This window comes from Giraffa tippelskirchi, chromosome 3 (assembly GCF_054371585.1).
Source record: "Giraffa tippelskirchi isolate mGirTip1 chromosome 3, T2T-mGirTip1v1.2.pri, whole genome shotgun sequence".
Taxonomy (NCBI): domain Eukaryota; kingdom Metazoa; phylum Chordata; class Mammalia; order Artiodactyla; family Giraffidae; genus Giraffa; species Giraffa tippelskirchi.
Window position 1 is genome coordinate 12,106,713 of NC_137277.1, and position 21,019 is coordinate 12,127,731.

At 52.9% G+C, this 21,019-nt stretch overlaps 2 protein-coding genes across 9 annotated transcripts; both read right to left on the reverse strand.

Annotated features, from left to right (window-relative positions):
- Positions 1-317: 317 nt before the first annotated feature.
- Positions 318-5,002, reverse strand: PYCR1 (pyrroline-5-carboxylate reductase 1). Of its 8 annotated transcripts, none has more exons than XR_014078727.1 (8): positions 4,961-5,002; positions 4,422-4,533; positions 4,086-4,156; positions 3,155-3,334; positions 2,683-2,904; positions 2,280-2,372; positions 1,427-2,129; positions 318-1,174 (listed from the first exon to the last, which is right to left on the reverse strand). XR_014078727.1 is itself a non-coding variant. In XM_081576353.1 (8 exons), exons 2-8 carry the CDS (start codon positions 4,486-4,488, stop codon positions 970-972), a joined length of 963 nt encoding a protein of 320 aa, XP_081432479.1. In that variant the 5' UTR covers positions 4,489-4,533; positions 4,961-5,002; the 3' UTR covers positions 318-969. The 8 variants fall into 8 exon arrangements, 4 of the variants coding, with proteins under 4 accessions (XP_081432479.1, XP_081432481.1, XP_081432480.1 ...); XR_014078728.1 differs by having other exon boundaries at positions 318-1,135; positions 1,966-2,148; XR_014078729.1 differs by having other exon boundaries at positions 318-1,135; positions 1,966-2,129; positions 2,276-2,372.
- Positions 5,003-7,618: 2,616 nt separating this feature from the next.
- MYADML2 (myeloid associated differentiation marker like 2) lies at positions 7,619-11,128 on the reverse strand. Its single transcript, XM_081576358.1, has one exon. It carries the CDS (start codon positions 9,784-9,786, stop codon positions 8,863-8,865), a length of 924 nt encoding a protein of 307 aa, XP_081432484.1. The 5' UTR covers positions 9,787-11,128; the 3' UTR covers positions 7,619-8,862.
- Positions 11,129-21,019: the final 9,891 nt, after the last annotated feature.

Below are 21,019 nucleotides of genomic sequence, written 5' to 3' on the forward strand. Positions count from 1 at the left end.
CATCTGTCCCCACTATCCTCCACCAAACCAAGAGGTGCAGAGTGCTGAGGCTGGTACCCCTCCCCCCCATAGTAGGGCCTGCCAAGATGAGCTACTGTGCCAGCTTCCAGTCATGCCTCTAGTGACTTTCCCCAGAATCCCCCTCATGTTCTGCTCACTGGGAGACTCAGCTCCACCAGCCAGGCTGGCTGCCTTGGAATGTAGGGCTCTGGGCATGTGGGCAGCCAGCCTTCAATGTTATACCAGACAGTGATGACCCTCTGGCACAGGTGTGAGCCTCCCTCCCCACACGGGGACAAAGTTACAAGTCCAGGCACTGGGGCTGGAAACAAATTTATTTAACCTGAAAAGTTAAGAGACAGAGGTGACAGTGTCTGTGGGTCAGGCCAGGAAAGGGAGATGATGGTGTGAGTGTTGGAGCCTCGGGAGTCCAGCCACCTGAGGTGCCTTTTTCTCAAATGTCGTGCTGGCCAAGAACCATGGGCCCTTCTGCAGGATGTTGGGGACCTTCTGGTCCTTCCCACACTGAGGAAAGCGGTGTGAGTGGGGAAAGGGCAGATGCTCTCCTTGGGTGGGCCTTCATGGTGGGGGCAGGGAGGGGTGGGGCCTTGACCTTTGTACTCAAGCCGAAGCCAGCTAATGCTGGGGAGGGGGGTAAAGCCCCCTCAACCCTCTTGAGCTTTGGAGGAAAGTGGTCCTGACGTGGTTTGGGGATGGTGGAATCAGGAGGCTGAGGTCAGAGAATCCTTGTTTAGGACCAGGACACACTTGGGGGACAATGGAGGTTCCCACTTGGAGGTGATGTGCCCCGTCCCTGGTTATGACTCGCTGATCTGAGTGGACTAAGCCATGGGCAGTGTGGATCAACATGAGGACACCCTGTGTAGCCTGGGGCTAGATACTCCCAGCACAAGAGTTGTGAGCCCAGGAGGAGAAGGCGGAGAGTGGCCCGCAGGCAGGCTGGGCCCCTCAGTCCTTCTTGCCTGCTGGGGCCATGCTGCGGGGCAGCAGCTTGGAGTGGCCAGATGGGGCCAGCGAGGTGCCAGGAGGGGAGTCCAGTTTCACCTTGTCCAGGATGGTTTTCTTGATGGCAGCTGGTGAGACTTTCTCCTGGTCGGCCATGGACTGCAGCTCTCTGGGGAGACAGTGAGGAGGGCTGCGTCCAGGGCCCCGCCTCCTTCCAAGCTCAGGGGCCCGAGAGGGAAGTGGGAGGAAGCCCATGGCTTCCAGCAGGGTACTGCTGTGCTGTCACTCCTACCTCAGGGCATTTGTCCCTGCAATGCCCTCTGCCAGCGACCCCTCCCCTACACTGCCATCCAGCTGCCGCTCACCCCATTCAGGTCAGCTCAGGGTCACCAAATCTACCAGCAGCACCCGAGAAACGGAGCCCTCTTGGCCCTGAGCATGGGACCCGGGCCTCATTTGCCTCCCTTGTAGGCCAGCACCCGGAGGGCAGTGCTGTGTTCTAGCTGCACTATAAGACAGTGGTAGAGAAGCCCAGCAGCTTGGACTGGATGGCAGGCAGAGTGGTGAGAAACAGGCCTGTCCATCCTGGAGACCTGAGCTTGCAACAGGGACTCTGAGCCAAGATGCCACACCGTGTCTGTCCCCTGCTCTTTCAGCTTTCACTGACTGCGCTGTCGTTGTGCCAATACCTCCTGCGCACCTCTCACTCTCCCTGCAAGGCCAAGAGGAATGTGGTATCATCAGCCCCACAGAGATTTCCTCCTGGCCTGCCTCCCTGGCTTGGATGACCACCCCAGTCAAAAGGCCACTAGTGATGAAACAATGTGAGGAGCACAGCCTGGGCCCGGGCAGCGCCTCCTTACAGGATGATGGGGGATGGTGAGGGATGCTGTACACTGCAACCCCAGGGCTCCCCGTGCCCTGCCCACTGCCAGGCCAAAGCTCAATAACCATCTGCTGAGCCAGTGACAGAGTGGGTGGGCAGTGGCTGAGGCCCACCGTGTGCGGGTACAGGAGGCCTCCACGGCATTGATGAGCAGGGAGCGAAAGCCCCCGCTCTCCAGCACATGCAAGGCATGGATGGTGGCCCCGCCTGGTGAGCAGACGTTGTCCTTGAGTTGGCCTGGGTGCTGTTCAGAGTCCAGTAGCATCTTGGCAGCCCCCTAAAGCCAGAGAGAAGGGCTGAAGGTTGTGAGGGGACTGCCCCCCCCATCCCAGCCATACCCACTGACTCTTCACCCATCCGCCCCAATGCACCAGTCTTGGTCCTGGCAAGGAGTGGCCCCGACCAGAGGGTCAGAAAAAACACTAACCAGCAGAGCCTGGGCCCCAAGGCGGACTGCCAGGCGCCTTGGAAGTCCCATCTTCACGCCTCCATCAGCCAGCGCGTCCAGGGCTGTGAATGCCTGCAGGGAGAAAGCACTTAAGCTGCTGTCCCAAGCCCATTCTCATTTTCCTCCGGGCAGTGCTTAGGACAGCAACCCCAGGGAACCTCATGGCTCCCTGTGCCCTGCCCACTGCCCGGCCAGAGCTCAATAAACATCTGCTGTGCGAATGACTGAGTCGGTGGGCAGTGGTTGAGAACCACCGTGTGTGGTAGGTCTGCTGTAGCTCTGCCCACAGGAGCCCAGAGCAAGGAGGAGGGTGGAAGATGGGGAGACATGCCCTGAGGTCCTGGGAACTGCCTACTTGCCCCTGCCCTTCCCCAGTTCTCACATAGGCTGGGCCACTGCCGCTGAGCCCCGTGACAGCATCAATCAGGTCCTCTTCCACCTCCGTGCAGAAGCCCACGCTGCTCATGAGCTGCTCCAGGAGCCTGCCGTCCTCCACCTGGGCGTGGGTGCCTGTTGCATACACCGTGGCCCCTTCCCGCACCACGACCGGCGTGTTGGTCATGCAGCGGATGACTTTGGGAGCTGGCTGGAACGCCGTCAGCTTCTGGAGGAGAAACCAGCTGTGTGTCCATCCCGGTCCCTTGCCCTGCAGGCTGTGCTGGATGTGGGTGTGAACGTGCTCACCCAACTCACCCAACCGAACACTTCCTGAGTTCTAAGGGCTGTGCCAACACACCCACTTCACAGGTGGGGGACCCAAGGTGTGGAGCAGGCCAGGACTCCTGAGCCCTCTGCAGCGCACACGTCTGCCCCATCTCGAGACCCTCAAGCCAGCCTTGGGCCGCAGTGCCCACCTTCTCGATGGAGCTGATGGTGACGCCGGCTGCGCAGGACACCACGATGTGCCGAGCCTCAATGTCGGCAGCGATCTCATCCAGGATAAAGGGGATGATGTGTGGCTTCACAGCCAGGAAGAGCACGTCGCTGTGCTGCACGGTCTCCTTGTTGTGGGGTGTGAGGTTCACCCCCATCTTCTGCAGGGAGCACCCAGGCAGGCTCAGCTTGTGATTCGTGGCTGGCTGGCCCCCGCAGTGTCCCTCCCAGACCAAAAGCCCCTCATGTAGCCCCTCATCATAGAGGATTCTGGGAATGTCGGCATGGCAGGGCTAGCGGCTCAGGGCACGGGGCGCTGACATCCTCTAACTGCCACTCCCACCCCAAAGTGGAGGAAGCATTCTGCTCTGAGGTAACCCTTTTGTGGGTGGAAAAAGGAAACTGCCCACAGTCCAGGCACACCCCACCTGGGTCTGCAGCCCCTAGACCCCTGCCCCGTGTCTTCCAGGTGTGAGTAGCGCTGTGGGTAGTGGTCTCAAGCTGGGAGCCTGCCAGCATCCTTGGAGCCCGCACTCAGCTATGGCAAACTGAAGCTGCGTTCAGCCCCCAGATGTCTATCCTGGCCCCCACACTGTGACCCCTTGTGGGGGCTCCACTCGGGGAACTGCATTCCTGACCAGAATCCTTTCCCCACCAGCTGCACATGTGCCCATCATGCAGGTCCCAAGCGCTGAGGGAGGGAAGCCATCTGCAGTCCGAGAGGCAGAGTCTTTAAGATACTCTTCCCCAGGGACCCTCTTCTTATTGGGTGGGGGACTGCAGCACGGTGCCGCCCACTGGGGCCCCTACTCCTAGTCTTCAAGGGTCAAGGCTGTCACACACGGGCTTCCAGAAATACTGACCAACCTCCAGAGGGACAGCCGCCCAGTCACCCTCCAACCCTGCACCTACCCTGAGGGCAGAAACAGTGGCCAGGTCCATGTCTGGGGAACTGGCCATTATCTTGTGGGCAGCCACAACACCTGCAGGAGACAAGAGTCCCTCCCTCAAGGCAAGGCCTGGCATCCCTCCCCCACATTCCCAGGAAGAACAGAAATCCCTCCACCCCAGAGTAAAACAGCAACCACAGCCTTAATCCAAACTTCCCAAGGCTACCGTTTCCCACAGGGCTCAAATGAGGCATGTTATCCCGACTCCCTCTTCACCTCCCAGCCTGGGGAAGGGTAACCGACCCACTCTCTTACGCTCGTCCTTTCCTGGCCGTCCTTTCCTGGCCGTAGAGCCTACCTGCTGCTGTGAAGCCCTTGGCGAGGGCAAAGGCCAACTGGCCAGCCCCGATGAAGCCCACGCTCATGGTGTCTGGAGTGTGCGCCCACCGCCCTCTCAGCTGGCACTGGCTCTGCAAGAACACGCGGGACGATGGGGCAAAATCCAGCCCAAGAAGTTAGGCAGACAGTGCCAGCTCTGGCCACTCCACTGCCAAAAGGAGTCCCCCCGCCCCCGCCCTATCTCAGCAGATCTAACTCGCCCCTACTCCGGTGCCCCGCCCACCGCGGCTTCCCGATCAGTTCCCGAGGGTCCCAGACACAGGGAGCAGGGAGAGGCGCGCCCGCCTCCGGAAGAGGTCGGCAGCTGCCTGGGGTGGGGAGACGAATGAATCATCTGCACCCCGACACCCCACGCCTGAATCCCCTCCCCACGCCCACACCTCCCCAGGTCCGAACCCCCTCCACGCCGAAGGCGAGGGCGCGGACCCACATTTCCTTCCCGCGGTACCACCGCCCGCTCAAGCCCGACCTCAGCCTGGCCCCCAATAACACAGTTACCCTGTACGTGTCGCCCCCAGTCTGCAGCGCCGCGCCCGCCACGCGGCACCCAGTCCCGGGGGCCCCACCCCCGCCAACCCAGCCAATCCGCGGCGCGGCCGCCCTGGAGCCGGCCAATCCAGGGGGGCGGGAGGCGCAGAGGGGCCGTTGCATCATCCGCTCGCTCCAGCCCCCCGCCCCCGCCCCCTGGGCCCAGTGGCCCCCGCGCTCCAGAACCCGCAACCTCCTACCCCCAGCCTGGGCTCTGCACTCTTATCCACCCGAACCGGGACCGCGCTTGGGGACCAAGAGCGGCGGGGGAGGGGCGGCAGGAGCCGGGATCTCAAAGAGCGGCCCTGGGCTTCGGCTCCCCTCGTGGGGACCTGTAGTTTGAACACGGACGCGGTTCTAGCTCGCTGTGAATCCAGACATGTTATTAACTTGATCGTCGAGTATGGAGGAGTACAACTAGATAGTATTTTTTCCTTTCTTTCTTGTAATGCTTTTTTTTTTTTTTAATTATTTGCTAAGCTTCTTGCTTTATTTTTGGGAAGGGGGGATTGAAAACAATTTATCAAATAAGAACATTTAAGGTATAGCACTATTTTGATACTGTATTTTGTCACTTAAATTTTTATTTTTGTAATTGTATCCGGAAGTGTGGAAACTGGAGAGACAGCCCGGGCTTTCTCAGAATCTCAAAACTGGGAGGCACCCGGGAAGTCCAGGTCCCTCCCCCTGAGATCTGTACCTCTTCCTTCGCCCCTACAGTTTCCCCTCTGTTAGTCTCAGGCTCAGGTGCCCTTTTAAAACTACATGGTCCTGGGGGTCACTGGCCTGTTACCACCGTGACCCTCCCCAAACAGGCTCTCAGGGTGGGTAGTGGTCAACCAATAGATAGAGGAAGATGACCTCCTAATGGCCCAAGTTCCCACAGAGCACCCCGTGTCTCTTGACATCTTGTCTGCAGGGTCCGTGAAATCTTTTGGCCCTGGATTCTCAAAAGATTCTCAAAAGATCTCTAGTTATCTTCATGAAGGACATGCTCGGGGCTCATTTGAACTGAGCCTACTTTTGGGTTCAGAATAGTCTGGAGTCCCAGTCAGCAGCAAAGTTAAGAGCAAAAGTAAGAAGCGATCCTCATTAACGACCCATTCCCTACCAGGGGAGGGAGTGAGCTGCTTTGTGTTTCTTTTTGGTTCTGTGTCTTAAATGATGACAAGCTGTTCTGAAATGTAATTTCAGTGTATTTGGATGTTTGTGCCCCAGAAAGCAGGGCTGTGAGTTCTTAATAATGACCAACACCAACACCACCGGACCACTGTGCAGTGAGCTCGTGTACACAACAGATGTTCAGGCCTCCTTGTGTTTATTGTGGCGTTCAGTCCTCACCCTCTGAGGGAGGAGCTGTTGTAAGTTCCGGTCCAAAATGGATTGCTCAGGGAGTGGCCCAGACTCAAACGCATAGATGCAAAGCTGGGGATCCTACTATGTTTTGACTGACTGTATGTTATTAGAGAGGGGGCCTCCCAGGTGGCTCAGTGGGTAAAGAATGTACCCGCAATGCAAGCGGCCCAGTTTTGATCCCTGGCTATGGAAGATCTCCTGGAGGAAGGTATGGCAACCCCCTCCAGTATTCTTGCCTGGAGAATTCTATGGCTAGAGGAGACTGGTGGACTACAGTCCATGGGGTTGCAAAGAGTTGGATGTGACTGAAACGACTTAGCACCCACGCATGCACATATCATCAGAGAACAGGGTCTGTCCTTTAAAAAGTATTGTTTCTCGAGTGACAACAACAAATAACTCCTTCCTCCAAAAAGAAAGAGTCTTCTGATCCAAGGAGTGAATATCATGAGGACATTCCCCAGTGCAGCCTCCTGGGAGACAGAGGGCATCTGCTATTCTTATCTTGAGCCCTGGAACCCCTCTCCTCCTCCGTCTTTCCGCTCAGGACCTTTGAAACTTAGGGTGGGTGGAGCTTTGGGGGCAGAAGACCACAGGACAGTGAACAAATTGGGGATGTGTGACAGATAATTCATTTCAGAAACTGGGTTCGAAAAGGAAGGAAGACTGTCCAGGCCTCCCTGTGGGCTGTGAAGGCTGTGGCCTGTAGGCGCCTTTGTCACCTGGTAACACACTCCCAACCCCCACCCGTCTCAGTCAGCAGGGCCATCAGGACACCTTGGGACACAGGGGCTCTTGCCCCCTCCTGGATCTGCTGCTGAACTCGGGCCTCTGCAGGTGAAGGACCCCTGTGCGTCTGCCGTCCCCAGTGGGCAGACAGGCCATGTCTCTCTCACTGTGCATGGTGCCAGCACAGGGAGCCCTTGGACCCTGTGCCTAAAAGCTGCTTGGGCTCTCTTACCACGAGTGTAGTGGCCCCTCTGCCCACTGCCATGCCCAGGACCCCTGGAAACCCCAGTGGTGGTGATGGTGAGTGCTGAGAACTCCCCACACCCATCTTCCCCTTGTTGTCACCCACTACTTCCTGAGGAGGCTGTTCCCCCAACCACCCAGTATCCCAGCACCACCACCCCACCCCCACTCCACAGCTGCCTCCTTCCTCAGCCAGGTCTAGTCTAGGCTCTTCTCTGGGAACATTCTGGCAGATGGCCCAGAAGGTGCGGGTGGCCACCACCCGCTCTGGCTACCACCCTCTTAGCAGAAACTACTCCATGCAAATCAGCATTGGTGTTTATTTCCTGCTCAAGGCCATGGGCCAGGCTAAGGGCTGAGTGGCTACTGTGCTTGGGCAGCTAGTGGTCTGCTCCAGGCTGGCCCAGTCTGGTTTCTTGAGTGGGAGAAGCTGGCTGGAGTGTGGAGAGCAGCGGCCCTAGCAGGCCCTGGTGGTCAGCGACCAGGCAAAGGAACACTTGAGTGGAGGTCGTTGGTCTGTGAGCACCAGGGGGTGCCTGGTACCCAGGTTCATGTCTCAGTGGCTGCCCCAAGCTGGTCCTCATCTGAGTCAGGGCTGCCCCAGGCCAGGCCCCCCGGGTCCTTGGCAGGTACAGCAGGAACTGCTACATCGGGGTAGACGCTGGGGGCTCAGTGGTGGCTCCCTGGTAGGTGAGAACCCAGTGTCTTCCTAGTGTGCTGTGCCCTTAGCAGTGTTGCTGGCCCCTGTGGGCCCCTCCAAGCCTGAGCTGTCTCTAGCTTGCTGAGGCTGCCCTATGAGACCACGCTAGAGTCCTTGCTCGGCTTCTGAGGCTGTGGACACTCAGAGGTGGGCAAGGTGGGGTCCTAGTTCCCGGCTCCTTCTCGTAAGGGCACAGATGCCCCAGCAGGAGGGCATCTGCTTGGATCTTTCCAGGGTTCCAGAAACTGTCTCCTCAAGGCCAGAGGAAGCGCTGACTTCCCATGCCCCTCCACTGACCTGGCTCTGGCCCTCTCCTGGGTTCCCTTCTGACCCCTTCCCACACCTCTGAGAATTGTCGCTTTTCAACTCTACTTAGTGACTCAACCCAGATGTGGTCTCCAGACACTGATGGGAATTTGGGCCAACTTTGTAATCCTGGTCTCAAGGTCCCCATCTGCATAGTGGGTCACAAGAGTGCCTGCTTCAAAGGCTTCTCATGTGTTACAGGGGCCAGCACTGAGGGAGGGCATGCCAGGAAATAGAGAGAGATGGAGAGAGAGACAGAGACAGAGACAGAGAGATAGAGAGACAGAGAGATAGAATGGGAGTTGCCTGGCAAGACTCCTCCCCCGTGACCTGTTCATAGCCTCCTGCCCTCCCCGCCTCTCTGTCCTTTCTCTGTGCCTCCTTGAGCTGCACCGCTGAGCACTGCCAGAAGCCCAGGCATGGCTCTCTTGGCCACCTCCCTCCAATTTGTCCTCAGGGGTCTGGGTTCAGCTGGGTCCTCTCATGATGCTTGAGCCCCTGGAGAGCGGAGGTGGGTGGGCTGCTGCCACCTGTTATGCTAGAAGGTGGGCACGAAGCGGATCCTTTGGGAGTAGGCCAGGTCAGCGACGTAGAGGAGCAGGTTGACGTAAGTGAAGATGGCCACCACCAGCTGGCTGTCCCAGGGGCAGCTGCCCCTTGGGCAGTCGGGGGGCCGCCCAGGCTCACCGTACTTGGGGTCGAAGCAGAAGACGGGCCAGATCACTGCAGCGCTGAGGTAGAGGAGCACGGCCAGGAAGGTGTACACCACCACCACACGGTCGAAGGGGCAGCCCAGGCCCCCTGTGTGGCCCATCACACTCAGGACCACCATCACCACTGTGACCAGGAAGCAAAGGCTGTAGACGGCCACACACCACTGGGTGGCCACGTAGCGCCCATAGCGGCTATCATGGACCAGCGCCCCAAATATGATGCAGGCCACGAAGGCCTGGACGATCTTGAGGAGGCCTGACACTGTGGCCATGTAGCTGGCCACCTGGCCTGGCCGGGCCCGGGTCAGGGCCACCTCTGTAGCGTAGGCCAGGAAGAGGAGCCCGGCGAAGACGCTGGCTGCCAGGCGGAAGTTCCTGGCTGTGCAGCCCTCGGGCTCGGGCGGACACTCCAGCCGGGTGAAGTACAGTGGGTAGATGACCGCCGCCGTAGCAGACAGCAGCGTGGCGAGCATGGCGAAGGCCGCTGTGAAGTTTCCCCAGGACAGGCGCAGACAGCCGTGTAGCCGAGTGAACTCGCAGGCCACCACCAGGACGGACAACGCGAAGCAGAAGCCCCAGGCTGCCATGCAGAAGGTGCCCTGGACGCCCGAGAAGCCGCCCCGGTGGGCCACCAGGCTGAAGGTGGTGCAGCCGAAAACCAGCTGCAGCACACGGGCCGTGCCCACGGGAGACGTCACGGCACCCAGGTGCAGGTAGCCGCCCCCAGGGGGCTCCATGGTGCTGCCCATGTGGCCGGCCGCGTCCTCACCTCACACAGCGCCTGGAAACCCTGGGGTCTCTCTCGGCTCCGTCTCCTGCGGCAGTGGCAGGTGCCGGCAGCCTGCAGTGGCGGTCACGCCACCGGTGACATTGCAGCAGAGCGGCCTCTCTGCCGCCTGTGTATGGAGGGGCTGAGGCACCCCCCTCCCAGCGCTATAAATAGGTGACCGGGATCAGAGCCCCGGAATAGCAGCCCGAGTGCCTGTCCCCATCCCGGAGGGACATCTGACCCTTGCGTCCCGCCAAGCCCTGGCCAGTACCATTAACCCCTTGGCTGCTGGCACCGCCTCCACTTCCGAAGCACCTGCTTCTGTCGGTCAGTCAGCTCCACTGCCCAGTGCCTGGGGGAGAGGGGGAGGGAAGAGAGCAGCAGGGACCAGTCGCCCCAGCTGAGCAGCCTCCGGCCGGCTGTGCTGGGGGAGGGGCACGGAGAGAAGAGGGCAGTAGCCAGTCTGGAGGCAGCGATCTATCTGGGAGGCCCGTGGGGCTTGCTTCAGAGCTGGGATGGTTTCAGGACCCCGCTGTCCTTGTCCCTCAGCCCACACTCAGCTCTGATTCCTGGGAGGCGGCGGGGAAGGGGAGTGGAGACCCTGTGCCCTCCTCCCGAAGGTGCCCACCCTCATTCTCCTCACAGCCCCCAGCCTGACCTGGGGGCTGAGTTTTAGCTTTTATTTGTGGGGATTGTCATGGAGCTTTTTACTTGATCCTCCTAGTCGTGTAAACACCTAGGAAAAACTCAACTCTCCCATTTTTAGCCTAACATATTAACAATAGGGACTTCTTTGGTGGTCCAGTGGCTAAGACTCTGTGGCCTCCTCAATGTAGGGGCCCGGGTTTGATCCCTGGTTGGGGAACTAAATCCCACACACCACAGCCAAGAGTTCACGTGCCACAACTAAAGATCCTGCATGCTGCAACTAGACCTAGGGCAGCACAGCCAAATAAATAAGTATTGAAATAAAATAAAGTATTAAAAATATATGGAATGTTTTTGAAAAGGAAAAAAAAATTTTGACCATGAAAGTAGTACATGTTTAAGCCCAATCAACACATGAAAAGAGAAAGATTGTCAGTAATTAATTTGCCTACAGTTCTATCACCTGGGTTCAGTTGCCTGAATATTGACTTTCTATTAGGTATTATAAGTCACCTATAGATGATTCAAAGTATTGAGAAGGGGAATTACCTGGTGGTCAACTGATTGGAACTTGGTACTTTCACTCTCATGTCCCTGGTTTCAGTCCCTGAAAGCCACAAGGCGTGGCCAATAAATAAATAAAACAAAATAAAATAAAGTGTATGAGATGATGTGAATAATATTATGCCGTTTTATACAAGGGAGTTGGGTATCAGTGGATTTTGGTATCCTGGTGGCATGGGGAGGGAGTGGTCCTAGAACCTATCCCCTCTGACACAGAGAGACAATTATAAGTACAGTCTTACATGTATTTCCCCCAACTTTTCATTTAGGAAAGTTTCAGATTTACAGATGAGTTTCAAAATAGCACAATGAACACTCATATGTGTTTCACCCAGATTTAAGAATTATTAATATTTTGCCCTGTACATACTGTTTCTCCTCCTCCGTTAATGATTAATAATAACATTCATTCTGGCAATGTGACAATTCTCAACTAGATACTTCCATGGACACCTAAGAGCGAGGCCGTTCTCCTGCAGAACCTGAACTCAGTGGCCACACTTGGGAAATTGAAGAATGATCACCCAATACACAGTCATGGGCTTCCCTGGTGGCTCAGTCAATAAAGAATCCGCCTGCGATGCAGGAGACCTGGGTTCCATCCCTGGGTTGGGAAGATCCCCTGGAAGAGGAAATGACAACCCACTCCAGTATTCTTGCCTGGAGGATCCCCATGGACAGAGGAGCCTGATGGGCTACAGTCCATGGGGTTGCAAAGAGTCGGACATGACTGAGCAACTAAGCACACAATACACAGTCTTGCAGTTTTCCCCACCTGTCCTGAAAATACACCTTATAGCATCTAAAGTTTTTGTGCCAGGATTTAATTGGAATTATACATTGCATCTGGCTGTCATGTCTCTTACTTTCCTCTATTCTAGAATAGTCTCTTTTTTTTAATATCTCATAACACTGATTTTTTTTAAAAAATGTCCCAGCTGGCAGCTTTATTGGCGGTCTTTCAGTGTGTTCTGTCTGTCTGCTCATGTTTAGATCCTGGCTAAATGTCCTTGGCAGGAAAACCATGTGGGAGATGTCACCTGTCAGGAGAATCGTGATGGCTGTACGTCCAGAGTAAAGTTTGATCATCTGGTTGGGGTGGTGTCCATGTCTCGTGCCCCTGTGATTCTCCTAGGTGTCCTGGCATCCCTTTATGCTTCTTATGGGCAGCATTCTCCATGAACACACACACCCTTTAAAAGCAGAATTGTGCTGGTCATCTGACAACATGATTGTCGGCGATGTTTCCAGAGCAGTTAACATGATTGTAAACAAAGGATTTCCGTTGCTGTTCAAAGGGTTTGCAGGCCCTCTGAGACAGTGTCTGGACACGGCACTGAAGTGGAGTGGGCAGTAAGGTCTTACCAGGCAAACTTTTTATGGATCCCCTTAGGAAGGATAACCTGCCTCCTCTGTCCAGGCATCCGCGGCAGGTGCTCCTGACCCTCGACAAGGGAATGGGGGGAGCACAGAGCCTTAGGGTTCAGGGGTACAGACAACCTGGTTCCAGACCCTTCTGCCCCGTGATCAGAGAAACCTGGAAGGAGGTCTTGCACAGAGCAGATGGTTTAGTTTATCTCAAGCAGACATGTGCCAACTTCAGCCCAAGTTCATACCTCAGCGAATCCTAACAGGGAACATGCCCACATTTGTCGACCACACAAACCGTCCTTGGGGCATCAGCCTCGCAGTGCTCTTGGCCCCTGCTTCCATTCCCTTCGCACCCCCAACCAAAGGGGTTCAGCGTGTAGCACCTGAAGCCTTGGGCACTTTGGGGTTTCACCAGGTGCTCAGGGATACCAGCACACCTGTGCAGGTAGGAGGCAGCCTCTCAGGCGCTCTGCGGCCGGCGTGGCGGGTGGGACAGGCACCTGACAGAGGCCTTCTCCACCGGAAGTTGGTCCCCTTCCTCAAAATCAGACGCTGCGCTGTGCCTCCATCTTCTGGCACAAGGAAGCCTGGAAATCAAATTGAAAAATGGATCGACAAATGCTGGGCAGAGACGAGGCATGACAACATGACCATCCTCGGAAGCCTGGATGAGAAGCTCCCCTGAAAGTGGTTGGGGCCACCGGGTTCTGAGTGAGGGTATGGAGCCCAGGTGAAGCGGCATCCTGGGACCCGTGTCCATGACTGTCTGGCAGTGCCCAGGAATGCCAACTAGCCTTCCACCTGGCCCCACTCAAAGTCCAATTGGCCCTTCAGAGCCTGGAGTCTTTCATCTGGGCCTGACCAGGCAAGAGCTGTGGCTGGTGTGGCTGGCCTGCAGGCCTGAACATGGCAGTGGGTGCTGTGCTGGGGATGGGGGTCAGCATGTGGGTGTGGAGGGGGAGACCTCAGTGAGGGAATCTCAGATGCCAGTCAAACCAAAGTCAGTACCATCAGCTGGAGCCCTCTGGGAAGTGAGGTGCCCACCCCTTTGGCATCCATACTTTTTCTCTCCACGTGAGGACACTGAAGCTGCTTGGCCTGAGCTGCCCAGCTTCCAGCAGCCACCCCATCCTTGCATGGGTATGTTGGAACTGCAATCAGCCATCTGGGCCTGCCAGGGAGCTATGTCCAGACTTGAGTCCTATCCTGGGCCCAGCTTTTCCTGACCCACTTAAGTGACTGCTGTGCCCACATGTGGGCTTCCCAGGTGACTCAGGGGTTAAAGAACCTGCCTTCAATGCAGGAGATGTGGGTTCAATCCCTGGGTCAGGAAGATCCCCTGGAGGAGGGCATGGCAACCCACTCCAGTATTCTTACCTGGAAAATTTCCATGGACAGAGGAGTCTGGCAGGCCACAGTCCATAGGGTCACAAAGAGGTGGACTCAACTGAAGGGACTGAGCACACCTGCACACATAAGCCCCTGGGTAAAGCTCTTCCAGGTCCATGTGGGTGGGGCCAGGCCCTCAATTTTCTCATGAAATCAAGTGCTGAAGAGACAGAAGAGACAGTGTGGAGGAGGGTCTGCCCTGGTGCCTGTGTCCTTCCTGTTTCCCACTTTCTCAGTTATTATCAGCTCTTTCTGTATAAAATAGATAAACAGCAAGGTCCTACTGTATAGCACAGGAGACTATATTCAATGCCCTGTAATAAACCATAATGGAAAAAGAATATGAAAAACATACATACAGTCATCAAGACGGTATGGTACTGGCACAAAAACAGAAATATAGACCAATGGAACAAGATAGAAAGCCCAGAGGTAAAGCCCACGCACCTATAGGCACCTTATCTTTGACAAAGAAGGCAAGAATATACAATGGAGAAGAGACAGTCTCTTCAATAAGTGGTACTGGGAAAACTGGACAGTTATGTGTAAAAGAATGAAGTTAGAACACTTCCTATCACCATACACAAAAATAAACTCAGAATGGATTAAAGACCTAAATGTAAGATCAGAAACTATAAAACTCTTCGAAGAAAACATAGGCAGAACACTGTATCACATAAATCACAGCAAGATACTCTATCACTCACCTCCTAGAGCAATGGAAATAAAAACAAAAATAAGCAAATGGGACCTAATTAAACTTGAAAGCTTTTGCACAGTGAAGGAAACTATAAACAAGGGGAAAAGACAACCCTCAGAATAGGAGGAAATCATATCGCATGAAACAACTGAGGAAGGATTAATCTCAAAAATATACAAGCAGCTCATGCAGCTCCGTACCAGAAAAACCAACAACCCAATCAAAAAGTGGGCAGAAGGGGCTTCCTTGGTGGCTCAGTGGTAAAGAATCTGCCTGCCAATGCAAGAAACAGATTCAATCCCTCATCTGGGAGAATTCCACATGCCGCAGAGCAATTAAGGTTGTGCGCCATAACTATTGAACCTGGGCTCTAGAGCCCACATGCTCTAGAGCCCATACTCCACAACAAGAGAAACCACAGCAATGAGAAGCCCATGCAGTGCAACTAGAGAGTAGCCCCCACTTGCCGCAACTAAAGAGAAGCCCGTGGAGAAACGAAGACTCAGCACAGCCAAAAATGAATAAATAAACAAAATTATGTTTTTCAAGTGGCAAAAGACCTAAACAGACATTTCTCCTAAGAAGACATACAGATGGCTAATAAACACACAAAAAGATGCTCAACGGTGCTCATTATTAGAGAAATGCAAATCAAAACTACGATGAGGTATAACCTCATACCAGTCAGAATGGCTATCATCAAAAAATCTACAAACAATAAATGCTGGAGAGAGTGTGGAAAAAAGGGAACCCTCTTGCACTGTTGGTGGAAATGCAAATTGATATAGCCACCATGGAGAACAGTATAGAGATTCCCTAAAATTACTAGGAATAAAACTACCATATGACCCAACAATCCTGCTACTGGGCCTATACTTTTAGGAAACGATAATTGAAAAAGACATGTACCTGTGTTCATTGCAGTTATGACATGGAAGCAACCTAGATATCCATTGAAAGATAAGTGGATAAAGAAGCAGTGTTGCATATACACAGTGCAATATCACTCAGCCGTAAAAAGGAATGCATTTGACTCAGTTCTGATAAGGTGGATGAACCTAGAGCCTATTATACAGAGTGAAGTACGTCAGGAAGAGAAAGACAGATACCGTATATTAATGCATACACATGGAATCTAGAAAGGTGGTATTGATGAACCCTTCTGTAGAGCAGCAGTGGAGACACAGACATAGAGGACAGAATTACAACCACAGGGGGAAGGAGAAGGTGGGACAAATTGAAAGAGTAGCTTTCAAATATATACATAACCATATATAAAATTAGATAGCCGGTGGAAATTTGATGTATGATGCAGGGAGCTCAAGTCTGGTGCTCTGTGACAACCTAGAGGGGTGGGATGGGGTGTGAGGTGGGAGGGAGGTTCAGGAGGGAGGGGGCATATGTATACCTATGGCTGATTCATGTTGGTATATAGTAGAAACCAATAGAGTATTTTAAGCAATTATCCTCAAATTAAAAGTAAATAAAAAAAGAATACATACATATGTGTATAACTGAATCACTTTGCTGTACACCAGAAACTAACACAACATTGTAAATCAACTATATTTCAATTAAAAAAAAGCATCAGCTCCTTTTCTGAAAGAGCCCTTGAGAATCTAAGAACAAATCACAGCAAAGTCATCTTTCTTTGCTTTGCCAGTCGGGTTCTGCCCACCCACGAGCCCCTGGGGGAGCTCTGGGTCCCCACCATGGTCTAGGCAGGTGCTTCATGGCTGTACCAGTGGTGAGGATCCCTGGATCCTGCCGTGGGTCATGCTTCCAGTTCTAGACACTGACTCCCAACTGCTTGGTCACTGGGCTGCTTGGTGACAATGTCTTCTACTTTTGAGCTTTTGCTAATGTGTCACAGTTACAGAAACACAGTGATTCTAGATCGACAGCTTCTCACACTATGGAAATGTCAACAAAATTTTAAGTGAGTTTGGTTGGAAATCACCTAAAGTTCAACAGTAGGGACTGGTGAATAGACTAAGGAACATCTGTGTGAGGGACACTTAGGCTGCCTTGAGGTCACCTTGTAGAAGAGCAGGGTGACAAGGCAGGAGGTCACAAGGGCAGTGTGAAGACTAAAGGACCCGTGGGCACATATGCATCCGAAGATAGAAAGGCTGGGTAAACGCCTGAGATGCCCTGCCATCACCTCCAAGGTGTGGGGCAGCGGGTGCTTCTGCTCTTTGAATTTTCAGCATTTTCCCAGTTTTAAACTAAATAGCTATTACTTCCTAAACCAGGAAACGAGAATAATTTTTAAAAAAGAATGAAGTACATTTTGCTACAGTTCTAAACATGGTTAGGTTTAAATTCTTGTATAAATAAAAAAAGTTACTTAAAAATTTTTTAAAATAAATATATAAAAATAAAGGACTTCCCTGGAGGTCCAGTGGTTAAGACTGCACTTCCACTGCAGGGGGCATGGGTTCAAGCTCTTGTCAGGGAACTAGGATTCCATGTGCCACACAATGTGGCCAAAAACAAAAACCAAAAACTTGCTTTTACAAAATTTTAAAACAGACTTTATTTTCTAGAACAACAGTAGACACACAGAAGAAATTGACTGAAAGAGCTCCTTTATTCCTCACATTCAGTGTGTTCCATTGGAAACATCTTACGGAATATTTGTTACAATTAATGAGACAACATTGTTATATCATATCAATACATTATTATTAGCAAAGTCCATACTTTATTCAGGTTTCCTCAGGTTTAACCTCATGCCCTCCGGCTGCTCCAGGACCTGTCCCAACCTCACATGAGGAGTAGTCGTCACGTCTCCTCCAGCTGTACTTGCCTGGGAGGGTCTCTCAGACTTTCCTGGTTTGAACGACCCTGATGGTTTGGAGGAGGGCTGGGCAATGATGCACAGACTGTCCCTCTGCTGGCCTGTCTGATGTTTTTCTCATTATTAGTCTGGGCTTGTGGTTTGGGGAGGAAGACCACAGAGGGAAATTGCCCTTCTCATCACGTCCCGCCAGGGCCTTGCTGTCAACATGACTCCTCACCTTTTGCCCTTGATCACCTGGCTGAGGTGTGTCTGTCAGGTGTCACCTCTGAGGAGTTCCTCTTTCTTTCTCCCTCTTCCCATCCCGTTCTCTCTGGGGAGGGAACCCACACTTGTGGCCCACACTTAAGGGGAGTGTATCCTCCCCCTCCTTGAGGGGACAGTATCGACATAAATTATTTGGAATGCTGCAAAGAGGTTGGTCTTTTCTTCCCCACTTACTTTCTTCAATTATTTACTTATATCAGTATCAACTTGAGGACATTCATTTTATACTTTGGGTTATAATCCAAAACTACATTTTTTATTCTGTTGCTCAAAGCCCTCCAAGTGTCCCCTGACATACCCCATCGGTGGGGGTTGGGGTTTGTTTTTCAGCACCTCCTCACTGCAGGCACTGCAAGATACCCTGGGTTCATCCTGCGCGTTTCCTGCCAGCCTTAGAACCAGGTGTTTTCCAAGAAGCCCTGGTTCCTGTTACTGGAGACTGTGTAAGAGACCAAGATCTGGACTTTTCTGGTGGTCCGGTGCTTAAGAATCTGCCTGCCAGAGCAGGGGACAAATGTTCGTTCCCTGGTCTGGAAAGATTCCGCATGCCTCAGGGCAACTAAGCCCACATGCCACAACTACTGAGCATGCGCTCTAGAGACTGACAGCAGTAACTGCTGAAGTCTTCGGGCCCTAGAGCCCATACTCTGCCACAAGAGAAGCCACTGCAATGAGACGCCTGAGCACCGCAGTGAAGAGTAGCCCCTGCTCGCAGCAACTAGGGGAAGCCCGAGCAAAGCAATGAAGACTCCGAGTAGCCAAAAAAATTAAGTTAAAAAAAAAAAAAGAATTGGCCACTTCCACTCCAGAGGGCATGGATTCAATCCCTAGTTGGGGAACTGAGATCCTACCTGCAACGTGGCTTGGCCAAAAAAAGAAAAGAAGCTGGGACGTCAGGGTAGACAGTTCCGCGCCTATCACATTGATCATGCACTGAACACTGCAGGTTTGGCATCACTCACTCTTCTTCTGGGTCCCAGGCTCATTTTTCCAATGGTACCCACAGTACTTTAGCCACCTGATGCAAAGAGCCAAATCATTAGAAAAGATCCTGACCACTCCAGTATTTTTTCAGGGGAAATTCCATGGAGAGAGGAACCTGGCAGACTACAGTCCATGGAGCTGCAAAGAGTCAGACACAACTTAGCGTCTAAACAACAACAGCAGCAGCAGGTGATGCTGGTGATTGAGGAAGCCTCAATGATGCAGCACTGAAGAAAGATCTTTGAACTTCCCCGGGTGGAAGACAGAAGCCAGCACCCAGAGGACTGTCCTGCTTAGATGCAAGTGTGTTCTCCACAGGAACTCCTCAGTGAGTTCCCCCTATGCATTCTCCTGGAATCTAGTGAATGAATCAGATGTTCAGGGGCAAAAGGGGCCCTGTTTTTCCTTTTGGATAAAGATTCAATTATTGCCTGTCTAGATCTGGTTGGCTGTTTTAAATAAGCCTCTACCCCTCGGGAAGCCTTTCATGGTTCAGCTGGGATGGTTAAAGAAAGCCCAAAGGAGCCCTGGAGTGGGACTCCCAGCCAGAATTTGAATAACTGAGAGACAGTAATGAAGAAATGAGAAGAAAGGGGAAGGATCCTTGTATACTGGGCCAGTTCCTAGGCTCCCCTTTGCTAGAGAATCCAGGCGAAGAGAAGAAAAAAAAAAAATTGTCAGTGACACTGTTGATATACAAAACAAAGAGCTAAGAGCTGAGAAGAAAGCAGGAAGAGCCTGATTGACTTAGAACCTTGTAGAGACCATGTGGTGAGTGCCCCGGGAGGTGGCTCGTGGGAGAGTGGCCAGAGTGCTCTGCATCTTGTGGTGAAGAAATCCGCAGTCAGCAAGTGACATGTAAGCACACAAGAGCCAACGGAACGGTACAGCTGATGCCTCTGAGAGTGTGTGCCCCCAGAGCGTGCGCCCTCAGAGACAGGCCTCTGGGAAGAAGACCCTGTTCCAGTCACCCATGTGTTCAGCAGCTCCTTGAACCAGGGAACCAGGGAACGCTGACAAATCTAGTATTTTTGATAATCAGTCAGTCCCTGTAGTCAAACCCACACATCAAAAAAATTAAGATAAAAAAGGGACTTCCCTGGTGGTCTAGTAGTTAAGACTTCGCCTTCCGGTGTAGGGGGTTGCAGGTTCAATCTCTGGTTGGGGAGCAGAGATTCCACATGCTTCCAGGCCAAAAAACCAGAATATAAAAGAGAAGCAATATTGTAACAAGTTTAATAGACTTTAAAAATGATCCACATCAAAAACTTTTTAAAAACCTCACTCATCAGGGCCCTTCCCCGTGGGAGAAGGAGAGAACCCAACTCCTGCAGGACATTCAAAAAACTCATCTGCATGGGGACCTGACCACACCGCACACCGGCTGGTTCACAGGACTTATTAGCCTATCCCAGACATCCTGGTCCTCTTAACACGGGCTGCAGGGATCAAAAGTTCCCTTTTCCTCTTCTGAAAATATTAGGTAATGTCAGTGCAGGGGGATAATACACTCTTTCTGCCTGTCTGCCCTGTAGTGCAGCAACTGTTGCTCTTGGGAATGATTGTGCTCCTTCTAAAGTCATTAATGCCAAGTACGACATGACTACACACTTCTCTAACCAGAGAGAATGTAAAACAGAGTGTGGTACGTCTTTCTGCAGCATAAAGTTTGTTAAGACTATGAATAGCCAAGGAGTTGGCAATAACGATTGTCTCACCCACCAACATGGAAGGCAGAAGTGTCAAGGATGGGGGAGATGCCCCAGAGGACCGTCCAGTCTGTGAAGTTTCACCCAGCAGGGGAGGAGGGGCAGCCAGGCCAGGGTGGTGCCTCTTCTGGTCGCCCAGACCACTCCAGAGCATCCTCTGAGCTGGCCAGGGTTTTGGATAGGAGGCTTTCCTGAAGGTGGTGGAGGTGCTGGATTTGAATCCCATCATCCAGGTGGGAACATGACCAGGTCCCAGGGAGCTCAGCAGGTCATCCATGGGGTGTTTCTGGAGTCACCGTATTATTAGCCCTCTTGCTGGGCAGCCCACAGCAAAGATATTTAATATATCTCCAGATTCTCCCAAAAAAAAAAAAAAGAAAGAAAAGCTCCTGATGCTGGGAGAGACTGAAGGCAGGAGGTGAAGGGGACGACAGAGAACGAGATGGTTGGATGGCATCACTGACTCATGGATGTGAGTTTGAGCAAGCTCTGGGAGATGGTGAAGGACAGGGAAGCCTGGCGTGCTGCAGTCCATGGGGTCACAAAGAGTCAGACACAACTGAGCGACTGAACAACAACACTCACAATAAGGCACAGATGCTGGAGGTAAGCTAGGCCTCCTTCCTTCTTTATCAGGAACATGGGGAGAAAGGATTTATTCATTTGGTGAAATCCCATCGGGCCTAACCCACAAGTATAATGTTCATTGGGCCTGGCATGCCTGAGACACACAAAGCCACCCTGTTACTCTTTTCAGCCCGCCTCATACAGAGTAAGG